Below are 21,927 nucleotides of genomic sequence, written 5' to 3'. Positions count from 1 at the left end.
TTTTATTGACCTATTCAAAGAGCCAGCATTTGATTTTATTAATTTTATTATTTCTGTAATTTTGTTTTCATTGATTTCTGCTCTCATCTTTATTATTTTCTTCTGTTTGCTTTTATTTTATGCGTTCCTCTTTTTCTGGTTTCTTTTTCTAGTTTCTTAAGGTGAAAACTGAGATCAATATAATAAACTTTGTTTTATTCCTAACATAAGCATATTATGCTTTTACTTTCCCTTTAAGCGGTTCAGAACTATATCCCTTGAATTTTGATGTTTTATTTTCCTTTTCATTTAATTCAAGATGTTTTCTAATCTTGTGATTTCTTTTTTTGATCCATGAATTATTTAGAAGTGTAAGTTTAATTTTCAAAAACTTGAGGACTTTTTTATCTTCCTTTTATGATTTCTAGTTTAATTCTGTTGTATTTAGAGAACATATTTTGTATGATTTAAATCTTCTTAAATTTGAGATTTATTTTATAATCATAATAGGGTCAAGCTTACTGAATGTTTCATGAGTATTTCAAAGAATTTATGTTCTACTTTTGTTTTGAGAAGTGTTTTATGAATGATGGTTGAAGTTGGTTTTGGTGTTGTTCATGTCTTCTTTGCCCTTACTGATTTCCTATCTATTTGTTCTATCAATTCTTGAAAGAAAAATGTTTAAAATCACCAATTATAATTGTGGATTTGCCTGTTTCTTCTTCTAGTTCTATCAGTTTTTGGTTCATGTATTTTGAAGGTCTGGTTTTAGGCACGAACACATTTAGGATTTTATTTGTTCTTAATGACGAAGCCTGTCATTACATGTCTCTGTTCCTGGTATAATGTTTTTTATCCTCAAACCTTTATCTGATATTGATATGGCCACTCCAGCTTTCTTTGAGTAGTATTTTGTTGTTGTTGTTTTCCCCTTCTTCCCCCTCCCCCCACCCACTTCAGTTCAAGCCTTTTTTTCTCAGTCTAGTTGTGTAGGACACAGCTCCCTGGCCCATGCTGGTACTATGAGCCTTGCACTCTCCCTGGCTGAGGCAGTTGGTCACCAGTTGGTCACTGGTCGTTGGTTGGCCACTCACAGCAGCTCATGGCTGTTCACGATGGCTGCCGGCCACTCACGCTGCCCACCGGCCACTCCTGGCAGCACACGGTAGCCTATAGCATCACACAGCAGCCCGCGGCAGCCCATGCCGACCTTTAGCTCATGGCAGCCCAGCCATTGTTCACAGTCTTAGCCGTAGAAGGCGCAGCTCACTGGCCCATGTGGGAATCGAACCTGAGACCTCGGCGTTAGGAGCACAGTGCTCCAACCACCTGAACTACCAGGCCGTCTATTTAATAGAACAAATAGATAGGAAATAAATAAGGGCACAGAAGATTAGTGTTTTTATATTAGATCTTTTTACATCTCTTTACTTTTAATGTATCTGTATCTTTATATTCAAACTGGTTTCTTGGAGACAGCATATAGTTGGTTCTTGCTTTATTATTCAATCCTACAGTCTCTGTCTTTTATTTAAGGTGTTTAAACCTTTCATATTTAATGAGTTTGTCCTTTGTTTTTCCTTTGTACAATTTGTGGTCCTCTGTACCATTTTGGCCTTTTTTATTTGTCCCATTCTCTTCCTATTTTTCCTATTTTCTTGCCTCCTTTTAGATTAGTTATTTTTTTATTTGTTCCCATTTTATTTTTTCAATTTTCTCTCTCTCTCTCTCTCTCTCTCTCTCTCCCTCCCCCCCATAGTTCCAATAGGAAGAATTTATAATATAATTCTTTAACTTACCACGTTCTACCTTCTACCTTCAACTTTTTATTGCACTACTTCATATATAATGTAAGAACCTTAAAACAATTTGTCTACATTTCATCCCTCTTGTCCTTTATTGCTATTATTCTCATAGTTTACTGCTACATATGATATTAGCCCCAGAATATATTCATAATATATTTTGCTTTTAGCAAATCAACCGAGCTTCAGTTTCACTGATTCTTTTCTCTGCTGTGTTAAGTCTATGAATCTTGGCTAAAAAAAAAAAAAAAAAAAAAAAAAGTTTCTTTGATAGCATGGTTTCCCCCCCTAGATTTCCATTGGAATGCTGCTATTTCCCTGTCTGTTCGTGCGCATTGTCCCGTACTCTGTCCTCTACTTTCCTGTACTCTGACAGTGGTTGATCACTTACATGCTTGTCTCTCCTCTCATCGTCACCCTTTGACATTCAGTTCACCTATTTTCTTGGCAACCATAGCTCCCTAACGGGCTCTAGAAAGTTACGATTTTGTAGTTTATCCTGCATTTTCTCTCACTCTGTTAGGGTGGGAGCAACATTCCCTTGTAGCATTCCACATTCTAAGTGAAAGCTGGATTAATAAATCAGTTTAGATGCAGTCTTTCAAGATTACATATGAAGATAACCTGACAGCTTTTAAAAGTTCAAGGAACCAAATGGAAAACTATTTAAAGCAAGTGATGAATATTTGAAAAGGTAACCATGAAAGCTCCCTTATAGGTCTCAAATCATACTGGTTTAGTTACAATGTAGAGGTTATTATGGGAATAATTTCCTGGTTTCTTCCTCTCCTGAGGCAGAAAACAGTACTATTTTAGTGGAGCTACAGATTAATGTAATATCCTTGCATGATCCAGGTTTTATATGTCCTTGCAATTAGGAATTTTTCTGGTGAGTCTTCAAAGAGCCTACATTATCTGTGTATCCTATGTATCTTTCTTATGTAAGTTTACAATATATAATACTCTATAAATATGTTCCACACTTTATTTTATAACAATATGCAAATGAGAATGTCTGATTATTTTTTACTCTCTTGTTCTCAATAAATGCCAACAGCAGTCTCCTTGCTTTATGTGTGAAAATGTCTGTAATAAAGAGTTAAAATAAAGAAACTTGTAAAAATATCCTTTGCACGTTAGATTTCGGATGCCTGTTAGACATGTAAGTGGAAATGTCATGTAAGAAATTGGATATGTAAGTCTGAAGCTCCAAAAACATCAGAATTAGAGGTAGAATTTGGAGGAATCATCATCATATAAATGGTATCAAAACCATGGAACTGAAAGTTCTCACCTGGGGACGTGCCAATTTATTTTTAGTTAAAAACTAAAAATACGTGAGGGACAGAGAGCAGAGGGAAACCAGAAGAGTATAGTGACAAAGAAGCCAGTAAGAGAAAATGTTTCAAGGTGAAAAAAGTGACCCACCAAAGAATACTTAATGTTGGAGTATGATGGGGGCAGAGAATTTTAGGTGAGGACTGTGGTTTGGGCAGTAGGTGGTTTGGGAAGTGTTCACTGTGGATACCTCTGGATAGTAGATACAGTGAGAAGGAAGCTGAGGGAGCTGCGAGAGGTATGCATAATGAGTTCATAAAAGATTATGTCCACATATTTGAATTTGTGCATGCCAAGTCTTTTGTGTGGTTTATCATTAAAAGTCTCTAAGTACTAGAAATCCATTCACCTGTCTATTTCTAAAGGTTTTAAACAAACAAAAAATGTGTGTGTTTGTGGAAATCTGAATTAGAACAGCTATGACTTAAACGAGCAGCCGGCAGTTACCATGACAGTCTGTCAGTATTTATGTTTATGGTAATTCATCTAATCTCCTTCTGAAATCTCCATCATGCCTTTGGTATGAGCGGCTGGCTGTTCACGCAAAATTCCATGATGCTATAATAACAGGGTCTGTGATTCCTGCCACATACCATTGACTCGATCTTGATCTTAAAGTCTGTTTCTAGAAGTTCTTGCAATAAAGAATCCATTGTAGGCTACATTTTCCAACGCTTTCATCCCCACTGGGAAAAGCAATAGTATAAATCAAATTCTCTAGTTATGATCAGCCCTATGGAGAGGGAGGGGACCTCGGCTTTATCTTAAAATCATTATGTATACTGGAAGGTAATTGATTCAAATGGATTCACCATAAAACTAGACAGAGAACCTCATTTTACTCATAACCGTAGGACCTACGCCAACATTGCTTCATCAGCATTTGCTATATCCTGTTTTGTTAAGTTAAAAAGCAGCTCTTATTTAATGCAGTGGTCTTAAAATTTGTTGTAGTCCAACACTCCAATAGTACAAAGAAATTTTTTATCTCCCCCCCATATGTTGGTTTCCTTAAAGTGACTACATGTACGACTGTTCTAATATAACCAGTGTATCATAAAGCATACACAGAATAAGGACATTTGAAAAGGATGACAAAAAAATGAATCATCTTGTAAATTTCCTGGTTAAACCTTGTTTCCCCGAAAGTAAGACCTAGCCAGACAATCAGCTCTAATGCATCTTTTGGAGCAAAAACTAATATAAGACCTGGCTTATTTTACTATAAGACTGGGGATAGCATAATATAACACCATACCATATCATACCATACCAGGTCTTATTTTACTATAATATAAAACCAGGTCTGATATGACATGATATGATATATGATATGATACAGTATAAGACCGGGTCTTACATTAAGTTTTGCTTCAAAAGACGCATTAGAGCTGATTGTCCAACTAGGTCTTATTTTGGGGGAAATATGGTACACACCACAGAGACCATTTGTCTCTTTAGAGACATGGGAGTTTATTCTTTTCTGATTGTGGTTATAATGTATCCTTCAAGTTCTTGTGTATGATATCTGAGCAATTTAAAATAATGTAATCAAGGCCCAGAAGTAAACTTTCACATTCATGGTTAATATTATTAGGTTGGTGCAAAAGTAATTGCAGTTTTTGCAATTATGTTTAACCTTTTAAACTACAATTACTTTTGCACCAACCTAATATTTATCCCAGGACCTCATATAATGCAAGTTTTTCTAACCAGGGAATCTTACTGACTAAGTAAGCCAACAAAAACCTGTTATGTTTCTCCCGATTGTTTGTCAGTATTAGTCCATAATTTACAATTTTGAAATCATAATGGTCAATGTTAAAGTTTATTATGAACACTAATTTTAATATGCTTGTTTTTCTTTCAGATGACATTAAAGTATCAGTAAATGATTTTATCATCAAAGCAGCAGCTGTTACCCTTAAAGTAAGTAGCAAACCCCACTCATTTTGGCTTGCAAAGTAGTCTCACGTCTTTGGATTGTATAGTAAATAGAATTCTTACTTTTAAATCACAAACATTTCATAATTGTATTGCTAAAAGCATTGTATCATTTAATCTTACTCCCTAAGTTTTACCAATGAATAAACAGAATAAAAAGGCTTAAAACTAATTATAGTAGAATAAAGACCATTTATTCAACAAATACTAATTGTGCTAAATACACTTCTAGGCATTAGAAAATATGGTAGTGAACAAAAGCCTACATATTTCCTACTCTCTACGTATATTCGAGTTAGGAGAGACAAATGTACATTTGATAATGAAAGTGCTGAGGAGGAAAAGCAGGGTAAGGTGACAGAATAACTAGGGGTGTAGTTTTCAAAAAGGAAGGCTTCTCCAGCAAAGTGAAAATTGAGACAAGGCTTGCAAACGGAGAAGGAGGGAGCCAAATGGATACCTGCTAGAAGATTGTTCCAGATGGGAACAGCAACCACAAAGGCTGTGAGGAGTGGATTGTGTCACTCACAGACGTGGCGCTGAGGATAAAGTGTGCCTGGAGTGGAACTGGCAAGGGCAGAGGGTAGCAGATGGGAGTCAAAATGTTAAAAAGACGATGGAATTGAGTGTGGCCTGAAGTACCCAAGGCCTTGGTGGCCATGGTGAGAACTAGGGATTTGATTAGGAATGAGAAGGAAGTCTTGGGAGGGTTTTGAGCAAAGAACTAATGTGATTTGACTTACACTTAGAAAAAGGAGAGATTGCTGTGGTCGTGTGGAGTACAGCTCGTGGAGAGGGAAGGGCTGAAGCAGCGGGCTGTCCTATGGAAGATGACAGTGGTTTGGACTAGAGTGGTAGGAATGACGCTGGGGTGAAGTGGAGCTTTTGGTTACATTTCAAAAGCAGAGCCAACAGGATTTGCTGACGGATTGGAGATGGGATGTGAGAGGAAGGACGAACATTTGGGCCCAAAGCAATGGGAGGCATGGAGTTTTCCATGAACTGAGATTGGGAAAATGGGAGAGGAGTAGGTTTGAGGCAGGGAATCTAGAGTTTGGTTATGAACATTCGTATTTGAGAAGTCTCATAGTGTCCCAGTGGAGGTGGCAGGAAGACCAGTGAGCAGTGCAGGCGTCTGACTAGAGATGTCAGTCTAACAGCCCAGGCTGTCTGACTTCCTGCTCATGCCTTCTTTCTATAAGTAGGCTACTTTTCTGGATTACTGCGTAGTAAGTGCTCTCTGTAAAGTACATTTATGAGGAATTTTTTTATGTCTTGAGCAATACAGTAATAGAGAATTTTAAAGGCATGCCTTTTCAGCTGTTCATATCTACATGTTCATATGGCTTTTGTCTTCTGACCAAATAATACTGTGAATTACATTAATGATTTTCTAATTAGGAATTATTCTTGTCCTACTTAAATGACTTTCTAGTGGCCATTAGTTGGTTGGTATTTGTTAATATTTCATTTCATAATTTTGTAATTATAATTTAAATTTTATGCTAGCTTTGTCAGGCTGTTTTTTTCAATGGCTTCATCAAAACGAATTTGGATACTTTTTTGCTTTCCTTTCTCTGTGCTTATTTCAGTATTATCAAGATTTTCATTTCTTGAAGTTTTATGGAATTCACCAGTAAAAATATCTCCTATGATAAAAATATCTCCATTTTCTCCTATGATATTTAGCCTAGTTCTATGAAGAGGAGGAAGCCTTGGCAACTTGCTCATTTTTCCCCTCACAATTATTAAGCTGTTTAATTTTCAACGTTTTCTTGAGTCAGTCTTTGAAACTTATATATTCCCAGAAAAATCATTCATTTCATTTGTATTCCCAAAGTCACTAGCCTAGAGTCATGTAAATTTGTTTCTTATAATTATTTTAATGTTCTCAGTGCCTGAGGATTTTCTGAACTCTGTCTTGCTTTCGTTATTGCATATTTATAGTCTGACTCCTTTTGTATTGTTTCATTATGTATTTCTTCATTTCCTTGGGTTTATCTTGATTAGAGGTATCTTGTTAGAAAACTTGAATATGTAATTCAGTATAATTATTTTTTATTAATAAAATTTAAGATTATAAATTTTCCTTTGAGTACAACTTAGGCTATGTACCATATGGTTTTGTTACGTAGCTTTCTAATTAAATTTATTTGCCAAATATTCTTCATTTGTGAGGGTTATTCACCTTAGGGGAGTGGTCAGAAGTTAGATAAGTAGTTAGAACCCAATTGTGGGTCTCCCTGTTTACGTGACATGCAGGGAGACATGGATCTTACTCTATAGCAAGCAAAGAATTTTTGAGAAGAGAGTTTTGTTTTTTATTTCTATTTTTCAGCATCATTTTCTCCTATGATATTTGGCAACGTTATTAGTGTACATTGTTTCCAGGCATTTAGTCATTACATCTGTTTTTTTTTTTTTCATCCTCAGTGTAGAGAGATATATATATATTCACTTGTAGGATACGTCCCATGATTATGAAGCTAGGAAATCTCTCCTAAATGGGGAAGTCATTTGTTAAGGGCTTGCTGATACTCCGAGGGCTGTGTTAGAAAGTCAGGCTTCCTTCATGCCATAGGAATAAGGGGGATGAAGGTCACTGCCCCTCTCCTCTCTCCTCTTCTCCTCAAGGTCATGTTGGTCAAATGTTGTTGAGGCAGGAGGTATAACAAATGTTAAATACTTTCTAGCAATCAAGTGAAACAAAGGAAGCCCTTTTTCTAACCATGACATAAAGAGATCAAAATATGTACCTCATCAGAATTTCCTTGAGCTTGCTTGAAAAAAGATCGTATGTTTAGTTATTCTTCCCAAACGTAAAAGACATGTAGCACTGAGATCGAAACCAATTTGTCAAACCGAATTTTTATTTATTTCCTTCTGTTTAGCTGTATTCACTTTCAGCATGCATAACAATATTAGTTATTTTTCTGTAACTGCCTTGGTCTAACACTGTTTCTTTAGTAGCATGTTGTTTTCTATTTCTGTTTTCTAGCAAATGCCAAGTGTTAATGTAAGCTGGGATGGAGAGGGCCCGAAACAACTGCCCTTTATTGATATTTCAGTGGCTGTGGCAACAGATAAAGGTTTAATTACACCGATCATAAAAGATGCTGCTGCCAAGGGTATACAAGAAATTGCTGCCTCTGTGAAGGTATGCCTTAAGAAATACTGTTGTTTCAAAGTGTTAGTTGAGCATTTACTTTCTGATAATGTCTTGTCGTGATCTGGTTACCCTATGAATAATATAATATACCTCTATCTATATATAATTACCTATCTATCTATATATAATTCCACCATGCACTTACATGGTGGAGAGTTCACGAACTAATTGTCCGACCTCGTATATTTATATATACAGGTGTGTGTATATAAGTATGTGTGTATGTTTCCAAGTGATTGTCAGTTATCTATATGGAGTTTTAAGTTTTTATCCAGGAATAACCCATTTTAAGAACATTTAACCTCCAGAAATTTAGAAATAACATACAGACAATTCAAGGTCACTAGTATTCCAAGTTACGGATGAGTGCTGTACTTCCCAAAGTCTAGATGACATTTTAGAATGATTTGAAAGTTAAGGCTTAAACTACACTTCTGTGAAATTGGTAATGGATAGACCTCACTGTTAACATCATTTTATTCTTAAAAGCTTATTCATTCGTTTCTAGAATTGAGATCACTAAAAGTACTGAGTATTCCAGAAGCAAAAGTCCTTTTTTTCCCTCCACGTTTCTAGAAAAGCAGTTTTGTAGCTCCAGTATGGAGGAATCTGATTTCACCAAAAGTAGCATGTTGAATAGGCAGGAAGACAGGCAGTAGGCAGCTTTAATACCCTTCAGCTTTGAAAATAATTTCTAAAGGTGTTTTTGGGAAGAAATATCACAAGTCTTGAAGTGTTAGCACTGAAAATTTCAGATTCATTTAGGTAAGTGATTCTTTTCTTTTTTCATTTCGCAAGGACCAGTTGTATATACTATAGTGGCAGAATAAGTTATAAGGGGGAGAAAAAGTAGAAGGTAAGACTTCTTTGGGGAGCTGACAATACATAAATGTATAGACTTACTTGCTCCAAATAAATAAATGAATGCAAGGAAACCGAGTTTAAAAATCATACCCTTGGGATCTTAGAGTTAGATGTGACCTTAGTGGAATTGACATTGTAAAGCCTTTCTTCACCCCTCTTTGAAAAGATTTGCGGAGTATGTTTCTATAGATAAAAATGCACCTTTTTCCTAATTGAGAGGTAGCATTAATTTGACCAATTTAAAAGTCATAGTAACAGAGGGGGGTTTACTAGGATAGTGCATGCCTTTATTCATGAAGGGTTTTCAGCAACAGTGAGAATACATGTATTAGTATTTTTGTGAAGTTCAAAAGAAATTGAATTTAACTGTAGCGTTCCAATTTCCTTATCTTTATACATGTTAAATTTCTTAAATTAAGCATTATATGAAGGTTTCTTTGATTTTGACCAATTTACCGATTTTACTACTGTAACGAATAGTTCTTAAAGAAGCTTTGTGAGCATTGTCTCTCTTTTGCATCCTGAAAGAACTGAAGTTGAGGTGCTAAAGAAGCCGTGTCAACAGCCTCCCTGCAGTGGGAAGGGCAGTCTTAACCCCGTGGAGTGACCCAGGGCCTCTGGAGTCCTTGGGCATTTCCTGTAATTCCTAGCAGCTTTTAAAGTTTGCTGTGCCCAGGCTGCTCCTTGACCTACCTGCTTCCCTCTCCAACCCTGCTACGTATCTACGACGAGCACTCCACTCTCTTCTTGTGATACACCAGACACTACGCTAAGCATTTCATATACTGTATTTTGCCATGTATAATGCACTCCCGTGTATAAATGAGCACCCACGTTTTTGGCCCAATCTTTCAGAAAAAAAACTTTTAAAAATTTTTTAATTCAAATTTTTATTTGTTTACATTTAGGTACTTATTTTTTGTATTATAAATGAATTTTAGCATTTATTTTTTAACATATTATGGTACAAGAAATTTTAGGTAACTAATTACAAAATACAAGAATATATACAAGGTACAAGAAATGTTATGTACCGGTAACAAATTAATAATATGCATCACAATCACAGAAGACCAAGAACTCTTTGTAGTTGATCATAAGTTCAACAAAACCGATTGTCATATTCCAGGGTATTATTTTGCATACATATATTGTTACTGATGTCTAGAGTTACACTTTTAACTCATAAGCATAAATAAAAAAATTTAAAACATTTATATAGATATGGAATTAGTACTACCCATGTATAATGCACCCCCTTATTTTCCCCCCACAAATTTGGGCAAAAAAGTGCGTATAATACATGGCAAAAGACGGTAATCCTGTTAGCCCAATAGTATAGTTGGAAGCTAAACTTCCCCATTTTTAAATTGAGGAAACTGAGTTGAACTCTTTTAAGAAATTTGCCCAAGATGATGCATTTAAAAAGCAGTGGAAGTGAGGATTTATTTAAACCCAGGCAATTTTCACTTCAGATGCCACTTTCTTAGGCGTTCTGTGGCTTCCACAGCTAAAATACCTTTCTGACATTTTCCTGTTTTATCGACTGCGTATGGTTTATACTTTATTTGTTGATGCTTCTATGTTCCCTACTCTCTCACATTGACTGTCGTGTTCATTGCCATATATCCAATTCTAGAAGAGTGCTTGGAAGATAGTAGTTGCTCAATTAATTTAAAAAAAATTATTTTCGATAAAATGTTTTACTGAAATTAATTTTCCAAGGAGTTTGTAGGTCCCTGGAAATTTATCTGTGGACCCAGCTTAAAAACACCTGTACTAAGTATTTACTTCTTGACCCTCAGTAATCCCAAGGATGTCAATGTGTGGTGCTAATGGCATATCTCAGCGAAGTTCAAGTTTGTATTTCTTAAGTAAAGTAATATAGTGACAAACCTTACATCCCACACTATTCTTAATTCTTCATTAATTATAGTAGTTTTAAAAGGCAGGGAAAAGTGTAACGCATTACTACCCAGTAACTTTTTTTAATGAATTTGTGAGACGTGATATATTTTAGAAATGTTTGCTAGTCGTCTCGTTTTACATCCTTCCAGGTAGATGCATTAGGTAAAACCTGCTTTGACTTTCAGTTCACATTTCACATTACCAGGAAAGCCCAGTGAGAATTAGGATTTTTGAGAACCAGCGATTCTCCTCAGAATCTGTTCTTACTCCAGTCTCTTAGAGTTCACTGATGGGAATATCCTGCTAGTGTATTTAAGGTCTACAGGGGTTTTTTAAAGTGTATCACGTGCTTGCAATCAAGTTTTTCAAATGAATATGCTTTTTATTTGTTTTAATGTGATGGCTCATCAGGATATGTGGAAGTCATCTGCCTTGAAAGAAATGCCTTTCAGAGTCCACATGATACGTGCCTGTTCAAATCATGTGAGCAGTTATATTGCTTAAGGCAGGAAAAATGCATTTGTAGATTGTTCTCTCTACTTCTGATGCTCTGTGGACTACATAAATCTAAGTCCATCTCTTCATTTTTCATTTTGGATCCAAATAGTTTCATAAGTAACTATATCCAAATAGTATAAATCTCTAGTTGTTTCAGTTGCAGTAAGTCACAGTGATACATTGAGGTCATTTTTAGATTTTTAAAGAACGTTATCTTTTCTAAAATTTGAATCATCTATGGTTAAAATTAAATAGCTATTAATGGTGGTTGTAATTGTACTTATGTTAGCTATATAATCCAGAATATTAAGTAAGCCATAGATTTATTTCATGTACCCAAATGACAGTAGCTTTATTTTTCCTCTTCTCTTCTCATAAAGTAATTTATTATTAATTTTTCATATATATAATGATTCAATCTCTATTCTCTTTTGAAGAATTGAAAAATAAAGATTAACAGAAGTGTTGTTAATTGCAAGTGCAAATAGATGAAAAATTAATGACAATTCTTTTTTTTCTCTTTTTTTATTGGGGAATATTGGGGAACAGTGTGTTTCTCCAGGGCCCATCAGCTCCAAGTCATTGTCCTTCAGTCTAGTTGTGGAGGGCGCAGCTCAGCTCCAAGTCCAGTTGCCATTTTTTTTCCGATCTTTAGTTGCAGGGGGCGCAGCCCACCATCCCGTGTGGGAATTGAACCGACAACCTTGTTGTTCAGAGCTCGTACTCTAACCAACTGGCCATTCAGCCGCCCCAATGACTTTTCTTAAAGTCACTCTCGGGGTGTCATCTGTCTTTCTGAAAGTTTTTAGAAATCAATATTGTCAAGAGTGATACGAAATTACTACATTTTTGTAGCAATGTAAACTGGACTAGCTCATTCAGGAAATGCTTCAACTATAACATCAAGAATCAAAATAATGTCCATTTTCTAGGACTTAGTAATTTCACTTCTGAGAATAATATGATATCATTGAAAAGAAACCAATGAACCAAAGTATCACACTGGGGAAATGACTAAGTAAATTCTGGCAGATGCAGTTCTTAGGTTATTAAGCAGACATTAAAAAGGTCGTTTATAAAATGACTTAACACAAAAGATTTTTAGAATATTGAAAAGTAAAATATAAAGTTCTGTTTGTTGCTGTTGTTTTTTTTACAACTTTCTGAAATTATATATATGTTATGGGTAAAAAAGAGCCAAAAACTGAAAGATGAACACTGGTATGTTGGTTGTGGATTTGTTGTCAGTGCATAATATATTTAAAATACTAGATTGACAAGAATGGCTTCTTCTAATATTTTATCTTACAAGAAAAAATTTATACACCACATAGAAAACACTGAAGCATTCTGCATAGTAATGGTGCACAAGATAATTCCAATGTTTGAAGAATTTTTAAAGGAAAGTGATTTTTCTAGATTTTTGATTCTCATTTTTAGCTTGTTGGGTTATCTGTGCTTGCTTGTTCATTTTTAAAAATTGTTTTAGAGAAAATTATATATCTTTTAAAACATCTTGTAAAGTCAAATCAAAGCATCTCAGAAATGAGTGTGTACCCTGTATAAATACTTCAAGTGACAAATACCCTTTACTGTGCATACCATAGTATTGGTTGACACACTGTTTGTATTTTTCTCAGGCTCTATCAAAGAAAGCAAGAGATGGAAAATTGTTACCTGAAGAATACCAAGGAGGATCTTTTAGGTAAAATTTAAACTCTTAATTATCAATAGCATCAACAGATATGAAACTTATAAAGTCCATATTAACTGGTTTTATTTATTTTCTGAAACATTTTTTAAATTTAAATTAAATATCACAAACTTTATTTAGATAACAGAATATGTGAAAATATATAATCAGGCTTTTGTATTAAAGCTAGTAGGAACCCATTAGGGTTAGTTATTTAACCCATTCAAAGGTTCATAGAATGACATTCAGAGTCTGAAATTAAAAAAAAAAAAAAAAAAAAAAAAAAAATATATATATATATATATATATATATATATATATATATATATATATATATATATAAATACAATAGATTTATAAATCTCAATTTTTTTTCTTGCGGTCTGGACCCTTCAGTTGTTACCGGCTCTATTCTTGTTAAAGTGTAACTTACACACAGTCAAGTACACTGCATGTAGCTTGAATGTTTTACAAAGTAAAGAAACCTATGTAACCAACCAAAGCAAGATACACTCTTTACCCTTCCTCATCATCACCCCCTTAAAGATAACCACTGTTCTGAAAATGATCACTGTAGATTTGTATTGCTAGCTTTCATCTTTATATAAATCCATATTCTTGGTGTCTGACTTCTTTTACTCAACATTGTCTGTGAGATGAGTCCCATATTGCTGTGTGAAGCAGCCATTTATCTGTTACGGCAGTGTATTCTGTTCTGTAGTATGCTGTATAAATATGCCAGTATTCATTTTGTTGTTGGGCATTTGTGTTGTTTACAGTTTGGTGCTATTACAAATAATGGTGCTATGAACATTTTCTTAGTATCTTATGGTGACTACATATACATATTTTTGTTGTGTAGACCTGAAAGTATAATTGCTGGGTTAAATATTTCAACAGATTCTGCAAACAATTTAACAAAATGGTTATACAAATTTATACTTGCATCAACAGTGTCTGAGAATTCCCATTAGTAATGTTAGTTTTTAAATTTTAACTATTCTTAGGGTATATAGTGGTACTGTTTGTGGTCAGGGAAATGCAAATTAATGATGTTGAAAATTGTTTTCATTGACCTGTCAGCCATTTGAGTATGTGGTAACTTACCAGACCAAGTACCTGTTGAAGTCTTGTGTCTATTTTTAAAAATGATTTGTAGAAGTTCTTATTTCCAGATACACAGACTTTTGTATATCAAGAATATATATTATTTCAAACACAATTTCCCACTCTGTGTCTTGCCTTTAGAACTTTCTTGATGGTATTTTTTTAATAAACAGGATTTCTGAATTTTAATGAGGTCCTATTTATCAATATTTTTCCTCATAGTCGGTGCTATTTGTTTTCTGTTAGGAATTATCTCCTGAAGAGTCACAAAGTAATTCACTTATGTTGTCTTCTAGAAGCTTTATAACTTTTCACATGTACATCATAATCCATCTGAAACTAGATTTTTTTTTATGGTGTAAAGATAAAAGTCAAGATTCTCTTTTTTTCCTTATGTGGATGTTAATTTGATCCAATGTCGTAATATTTAAAAAATGATTCCTTCTCCATAGTACTGAGAAGGTCTATGTGTTCGGTCTGTTTCTATGTTCTTTCTTCTTTTCAGTCGTGTATTTGTGTATCCCTTTCTCACCACCACCGAGCTATAACTTTTGATGTCGGTAATGAAAGTCTGTCTGATTTGTTCACCCTCGAGATTGTCTTTCCTGGCTCTGTGTATTTCGAAAGAAATCTTAGAAATTTTTCTTCCCCACACATACACACATACATACACACCTTTCTGGGATTTTGACTGGGATTGCATTGAATCTGTTGATGAGTGTAAGGAGAATTGATCTTTGCAGCATTGAGTCTTCTAGTCAGTGAACATGGTGTAAACCATTGTTTATTCAGTTCTTTGATTTCCTTCCTATGGCTTAAAATTTTTTATATAGTGGCCTTACATAGGTTTCATTAGATTTCTTCCTTGATATTTTTTGATACTATTGTAAATGGTATTGTTCTTCAATTTTATTTTATAATTACAGTGACTTGTAAATAAATATAAAATGAATTTTTATATTGACCTTTTGTCTAGTGACTTAGCTAAATTCACTTACTAATCTGACTGGTTTATCTGTAGTCTTTTTAAACATTTTTTTATTAGTTTCAGGTGCACAAAACAATGTAATAGTTAGACATTTATCATTTATATCCCTCACACAGTGATAGCCCTCTTGCCCCCATCCACTACCCTCTGACATCGCACAGAGCCTTTACATTTCCACTGTCCCTATTCCTAATGCTGTACTCCGCTTCTTGTAACTATATATATATGTATATATAAACTTGTAGTTGACATTCATTATTGTTCAGCTTCAGCTTCAGGTGTACAGTGCAGTGATCAGGCATCTACATCATCCCTGAGGTGGTCTCCCTAATGGGACAAGTGTCCATTGGCTACCCTGCAAAATCTTTACAACATTATTGATTACATTCCGAACCAAATTGACTTTCGTGTCCCCGTGGCCATCTTGTGGTTACCGACTGTTTTCTAATCCCCTCACCTTCCCCCTTATTCCCACCACCCCCCCATCTAGCAACCGTCAGTTTTTCCTCTATGTCTGAGACTGTTTCTGATTAGTTCATTCATTCTTTTCTTTAGATTCCACATATAAGTGAGATCATATGGTATTTTTCTTTCTCTGTCTGACTTATTTCACTTAGCATAATGTTCTCTAGGTTCATCCATATTGTCGCAAATGGTAAGATTCCATTCTTTATGGCTGTGTAAAACTCCATTGTATAAATGTACCACAGTTTCTTAATCCAGTCGTCTACTGATGGGCATTTCAGTTGTTTCCATGTCTTGGCTATTGTGTATCTGATAAGGGATTAATATCCCAAATTTTTAAAAAACTCACTCAACTCAATTCCAAAAAAACAAACAACCCAATTAAAAAGTGGGCAGAGGACATGAAGAGACATTTTTCTAAAGAGGACATAGGACATACAGATGGCAGACAGACAAATGAAAAAATGCTCAACCTCACTAACCATTAGAGACATGCCAAATAAAAACCACAATGAGATACCACCTCACCCCAGTCAAAATGGCTATCATCAATAAATCAACAAACAAGTGCTGGCGCAGATGTGGAGAAAAGGGAACCCTTGTGCACTGTTGGTGGGATTGCAGATTGGTGCAGCCCCTACAGAAAACAGTATGGAGGTATCTCAAAAATCTGAAAATGGAACTACCTTATTATCCAGCAATTCCACTCCTAGGCATCTATCCGGAGAAATCCAAAACTCTAATTTGAAAAAAATGTATGCACCCCTATGTTTATTGCAGCACTATACACAATATCTGTAGTCTTAGATTTTCTGTGTATACAATCAATTCATCTGTGAATAATGACAGTTTTAGTTTTTTTCACTTCTTACACCTTACATTTTTTATCTTGCCGCATGCCACTGCCTAGGACATCTGGTTCAATGCTGAATAGATGTTTATATTAGTGCATCAATATTTGTTTTTTGATACTATTGTCAATAATGTTTGTCTTTGATCTTTGACTTGATATAAGATCTGTAACACAATTTTTTAGTAAAGAAAAAAATGTATGCTTGGGGAAAGGGTTCTTTGAAGACATGCCACCTTCAGAGCTTTTTGTTTCCCCCTAGCATTTCCAACTTGGGAATGTTTGGCATCGATGAATTTACTGCAGTGATCAACCCTCCTCAGGCCTGCATTTTGGCTGTTGGGAGATTCCGACCTGTGCTGAAGCTCACTCAGGATGAAGAAGGAAATGACAAACTACAGCAGCACCAGCTCATCACGGTCACAATGTCCAGTGATGGCCGAGTGGTAGATGACGAACTAGCCACCAGGTTTCTTGAAAGTTTTAAAGCAAACCTAGAGAATCCTATTCTACTTGCCTAGCCCTCAAAGATAAAGCCATTACCCACAAACATAAACTATACGGAAAAAGAATTATGTATTTCAGTGTGAAGTGGATGAAATGTTTATTTATTTAAGGTGAAAAAGTTGGACCTGAATTGTCTGCATTTTCAGTTTGGGTTTAATGTTGTAGGAATAAATGATAACAAACTGTTACTGATGAAAGAGAACATTTAGTTAGATCCATTTTTAATACTTGGTGCTGTGCAAAGGCGGTGTTAAACTAGATGTAAATTAAATTATGTTTTTGACTCCTTGCAACATTTTAGAGTATTTGAAAATGTATGATAAATTGTAAACTCAAAAAATTGTTAATATTTGTACTTAATTGTATTGAAATTAGGAGTAGTCTTTAAAGAGATGCCCATTAATTTAGCAGTGGACCTCACTTTGACGAGCACTGCTCTAGATATACTTGAACAATTTAATATGTACAGAAGTTTATTCTGGATAATGGTAAATAAATAAGGATCACATTGTATTAGGGGTTGTGGCAACATTATTGAACTTTTTATGTATATATAGCCATATGTTTTAGAGTGCTTTCTATAATATCAGTCTTATTTTTTACTACTGTAACACTGTGAACTTCTAAAGGAAAGAATAAAAAAAATCAAAACTGGAGAGAGACCAAAATATTTGTTTATTTCAATGATAAACTATAGTTTAAATATCTAAACCCTCAGAAATAGCTGCTCGCCTTCATACTAAGTTGGAATATATTAAATTATGCTATTTCCTATCAAACATTTTAAGGTAGTGTTGATTTAAACACAAAATGTTTCAAGTTTGTCTTGTATAATAAGATGTGACAAAATACAAAAATTTCTATTGTGTTTTAAGTGTTTCAGACACAGATGTTTAGGGAAAACTTGAAGTAGATTAGTAATTTCCCTGGAACAGCTTAAAAGGGACTCCACAGAAGGAAAGAAGGAATTTAAAATTAATATGGCATTGGGGAAATAACAGATAAGGAATGTATAACTTTGGAAAGAGAGTAGAAGAGAAGGCTTATGAAGCAGGTGAGAACTATCCTTTAGTGAAATTTTCACTAATTATTGTAAAGGTTAGAAGAGCTTATGTCTCTCTTTTAACAACTCTGCTATAACTGGCAAAATAGCTGTACCGAAATTGGATGGTAATTTAATTAACCAGTCACAGAAAGGCTCGTGTTAGTATGTGCTGGCATGAATCACCAGAAAAAAGACTACATGGTACAGGAAGTGTGCTGTGATTTGATTGGACTGCTTATCCTCTAAGAAAAGAGCCTTCTAAAATAGAGCTCGTATCAATCGTTAGGAAGATGCTTGATTCCAATCAGTTTTGACAAGCTGTTTTTTAAAAATGGTATTCAAAACTTTTGTCATATTAACAGTTGTACTGAAAGTGATAACCAAATGCCTCTTTCAAAACAACTTTTATAAGTTACATTACTTGCAGTCAGTTTTAACTGAAATTGTTTTTTCCCCTAATTTGTGTATGTGAGGGGTAGAGCACGAGCCAGCCATAAATAGCCCTTGCCTTGGAGCTCTGTTTTCCACTGCCCGAGGTGCATAAACCGTAATGCATCTGTTTCCCTGTAGGTGAACAGGCGTTGACCCCTGCCCCCCAAGGTGCCATACAGCGTTGTGAACTGCCCAGGAGAAATGCTGTATAAACCGGAGACATTTTAATTCTTCATGGTCATCACAACCAGGCTTTTCATATAATGCATTGCTTCTCGTAGTTTGACTTTCCATGGTGTGACTTCTCAGCTGTGGGTGCAAGTGCTCATTCACGCTGACTACAGGTATTTTCTCTAGTATCTCTGTTCTGCTTAGGTTTATGTAAGGAAACTGTCATTTCATTTCTTAAAAGAATGCTATTGCACTGTCAGGTCCAAGACTAACACCGATTTGGGAAAGAAGTATGGTATCCTTGGTTTGCATCGTTATAGAGAATGAGCTGTGTGCTGCATGAGCCGGCTCTGTGTGTATGTGTGTGTGTGTATTTGTAGTACTGATAGGTATCACACAGAGGATGTAAAAATGAAATTTTATACCTGGCCATCTTTTTCCTCATTTAAACAGGGAGAATGACTGTAACATTGGGAAGACTTCTATGGAAAAGGTAATGCCCATTCCAGTTAACACCTAGGCATGAAAATGGCAATGAACATTAGAATTTATAAGTCAAAATGGCCCTGGTTGTCCCTGATTGCAATTTTTAGTTAACATTTACAGGTACAGTTTGTTTGCTCACTATTTTGTAGCAGATGAAAATCCTTCAGTATACTGCTGGTCAGACTCTTTTGTTTGGAACATGACTAAGAAATTTATATATACTGGTATAAGTACTTTATATATAGTGTCAGATGGAACTTATATTTTCTTTTTTCCATTTTGGACGTAATTTAAGACTACGTTGTATAGGCCAGCCATTTGGGCATTATGCTACAAGTAAACCTAGTTTCCTAACCTTTTATTGAAAGGTAGGTGGTGCTGTGAGTTAATGTATTATATGCTGAGTAGGAGAAAAATAAAAATGGCATTTAAATCTTCATTTTCAAGGAAACCTGTCCTTATTGCACATTGCATGATGATGGATTTTGTCTCAGGTGAAGTGAATGAATGAATGAACCAAGTGTGTGGCATGTAAGAATTAACCATTAATTTAAATGTGACATTATTAATGGGAAACTCTCTTTGGTCTCTGAAGAACGAAGGAACAATGCATAGTTACTTTCAGACTAGTCTGGCCACACTTGGCAAAGTTGGTTAAAAAGGAACCAGCTAGAAACTTCTGCTATAATGAAAGCATGAGTTGTTTAGATTCTGCACTAGTTCACGTGGCTGTAAAGAAAGGAGAACATGAAGAACATTGGACATGTCAGTTTGCTGTGGTGTATTGTGAACTTATGGGGCGGGTGTGTGCAGCAACAGCAATGCAGTTTCCCAGCCCCAAACACGGGGGCCCCCTGGTCCCCGTTACCAGTATACAGAAGGTTACGGTTCTGATAAATTATATGCAGCAAATGGTGTATTTCAGGAGACATTCAACCTTTTTATAAATGGAAGAAGCAATAGTCTTCCAATGATATTATTTTAAATAGTTTAGTGGATTTAAAATTTTTATTTTCTAGTGTCTCTATTGGTTTAAAGAGATGGGGACAGATAGGGTTGGTGGGAACGTATGATTTGTCTAGACTTGTAATACTGAAGACGTCATTTAATTGAAATGATAAGGTATAAAGATGTACTTTGAAAAATTATGATTTGCCTCAGTTAATGGCTACCTTATTTCTTTGATCATATAAAATTTACTTTCACATTTTATCACTTGTTTATATTTTTTGCAGCAAAGCCAAGCAGCCTTCCTAGCAAAGTAGCTATTTGTTTAACCTCTACTTTATATGCTACGCACAACTAAGGGAAACTTGGGCCTTTGTTAAAAGAGAAATTATTGCAAAATCATTAATTAGTCAGGATTTTCCTTTATTCATACCTAAAATAATTTATTTTTCTGAAATTTATTAGTTTATGAAATTCTTTGTTGGTCTTATGACTACAAAGTAGGTCTGTTTAAAATAAGTCTATTGTGATCAAATTAAATATTCATAGCACTTTATAAAGCATAATGTATTATATAAATCTAAGATGTTAAATTTTTAATCACATAAATTGCACTTATTCTACACTTTTTATCAGTGCCTCATTAACTGTCTGATAGGGAGTGGCATTTATCAGGAAGCTTATAGGATGTTACTTAAGGAACTACCATCCTTCCCAGTGAACTACTGGCCTTTACCACATACTTTGTGTCTCAAGTTTGCATATTTACATCAACAGTATTTTAAGCCTCTAGTATTTTAATTTCAATTTTATCTATAAATTACCGCACTCTCAGTAAAAACCTTATTTCTGTGCTTCAGTATTCTCTTAACCTATAAAATGAGGAAACAATAGGAAAAATTAATCACAGTGTTTGCTTATCTTGTTTAACCTCAATTCTATAAGGTAGGTATATCCTACTTTATAATCACCATTGCAGGCAGGATAAGGAAACTCGGATTATGTAAGGCACACAGCTCCAAAGTCCCAGTCCTGGTATTTGAACCTTGGAGGTCTGTGCAGTGCCAAAATTCGAGCTCACTACTTTGTAGATTACAGCTTTCCAAGTTGTGTTACTGCTGCTGAGATAATTCTTGTTAACAGGTAGCATTTTCCACTTATAATAACAGCAGGGTAATTCTTCAGTAATGACTCTAATGTGTTTCCTACCTGCTGACCGCTCTTAATTCCTATGTTCTCTGTAGTAGATTTCTTTGTGCCTTTATGGTACTTGTGTGCAGAAAGTGCTGAGGGATTTTTGTTTTCATTATGGACAACTATTAACTTGAAATGCTGAGGTAAAATGTTATAACCTGGAAGGCTTAGAAAAATACAAATTTAAAAACTTAGGGACTTAGTTCCTCTAAGGGTAAAAAAATGATGTAGAACATGTTACTTTCAATAAATATCTGCATCTGGTCCAGATTCAGAATCAAAAGCAGTTACCGCAGTTTTTATTTTGTAGGCTTTCGGCTTCTGTACTAACAGCCGTGTCAGTGAAGGTCCACTCTTGTATATTGACAGCCCTATCAGTCAGGGTCCAATGCTTGCAACCCACTGGATGGCAGAGACGTTCATTGCGTTGCCCATGCTGGATCTGTGTGCAGTCATCAGGGAAATAAGAAGCCACCCTCCAGGGTACAGGTCAGACTCAATTGCTGGGCTGGTGCATTTAAGGCGATCAGGGTGCC

At 35.1% G+C, this 21,927-nt stretch overlaps 1 protein-coding gene across 1 annotated transcript in view; it reads left to right on the top strand.

Annotated features, from left to right (window-relative positions):
• PDHX (pyruvate dehydrogenase complex component X) overlaps nucleotides 1-17,771 on the top strand; it is a 61,702-nt gene extending 43,931 nt beyond the window's left edge. The window contains exons 8-11 of the mRNA XM_081062936.1: nucleotides 4,993-5,051; nucleotides 8,065-8,223; nucleotides 13,146-13,210; nucleotides 16,871-17,771. Coding sequence (XP_080919062.1) covers nucleotides 4,993-5,051; nucleotides 8,065-8,223; nucleotides 13,146-13,210; nucleotides 16,871-17,129 — 542 coding nt within the window. The 3' untranslated portion in view covers nucleotides 17,130-17,771. The remainder of the gene's footprint in view (nucleotides 1-4,992; nucleotides 5,052-8,064; nucleotides 8,224-13,145; nucleotides 13,211-16,870) is intronic.
• The last annotated feature ends 4,156 nt before the right edge of the window (nucleotides 17,772-21,927 follow it).

The sequence above is a fragment of the Rhinolophus hipposideros genome, assembly GCF_964194185.1.
Source record: "Rhinolophus hipposideros genome assembly, chromosome: 10".
Classification (NCBI taxonomy): domain Eukaryota; kingdom Metazoa; phylum Chordata; class Mammalia; order Chiroptera; family Rhinolophidae; genus Rhinolophus; species Rhinolophus hipposideros.
This window is presented reverse-complemented; position numbering and strand designations above follow the sequence as displayed.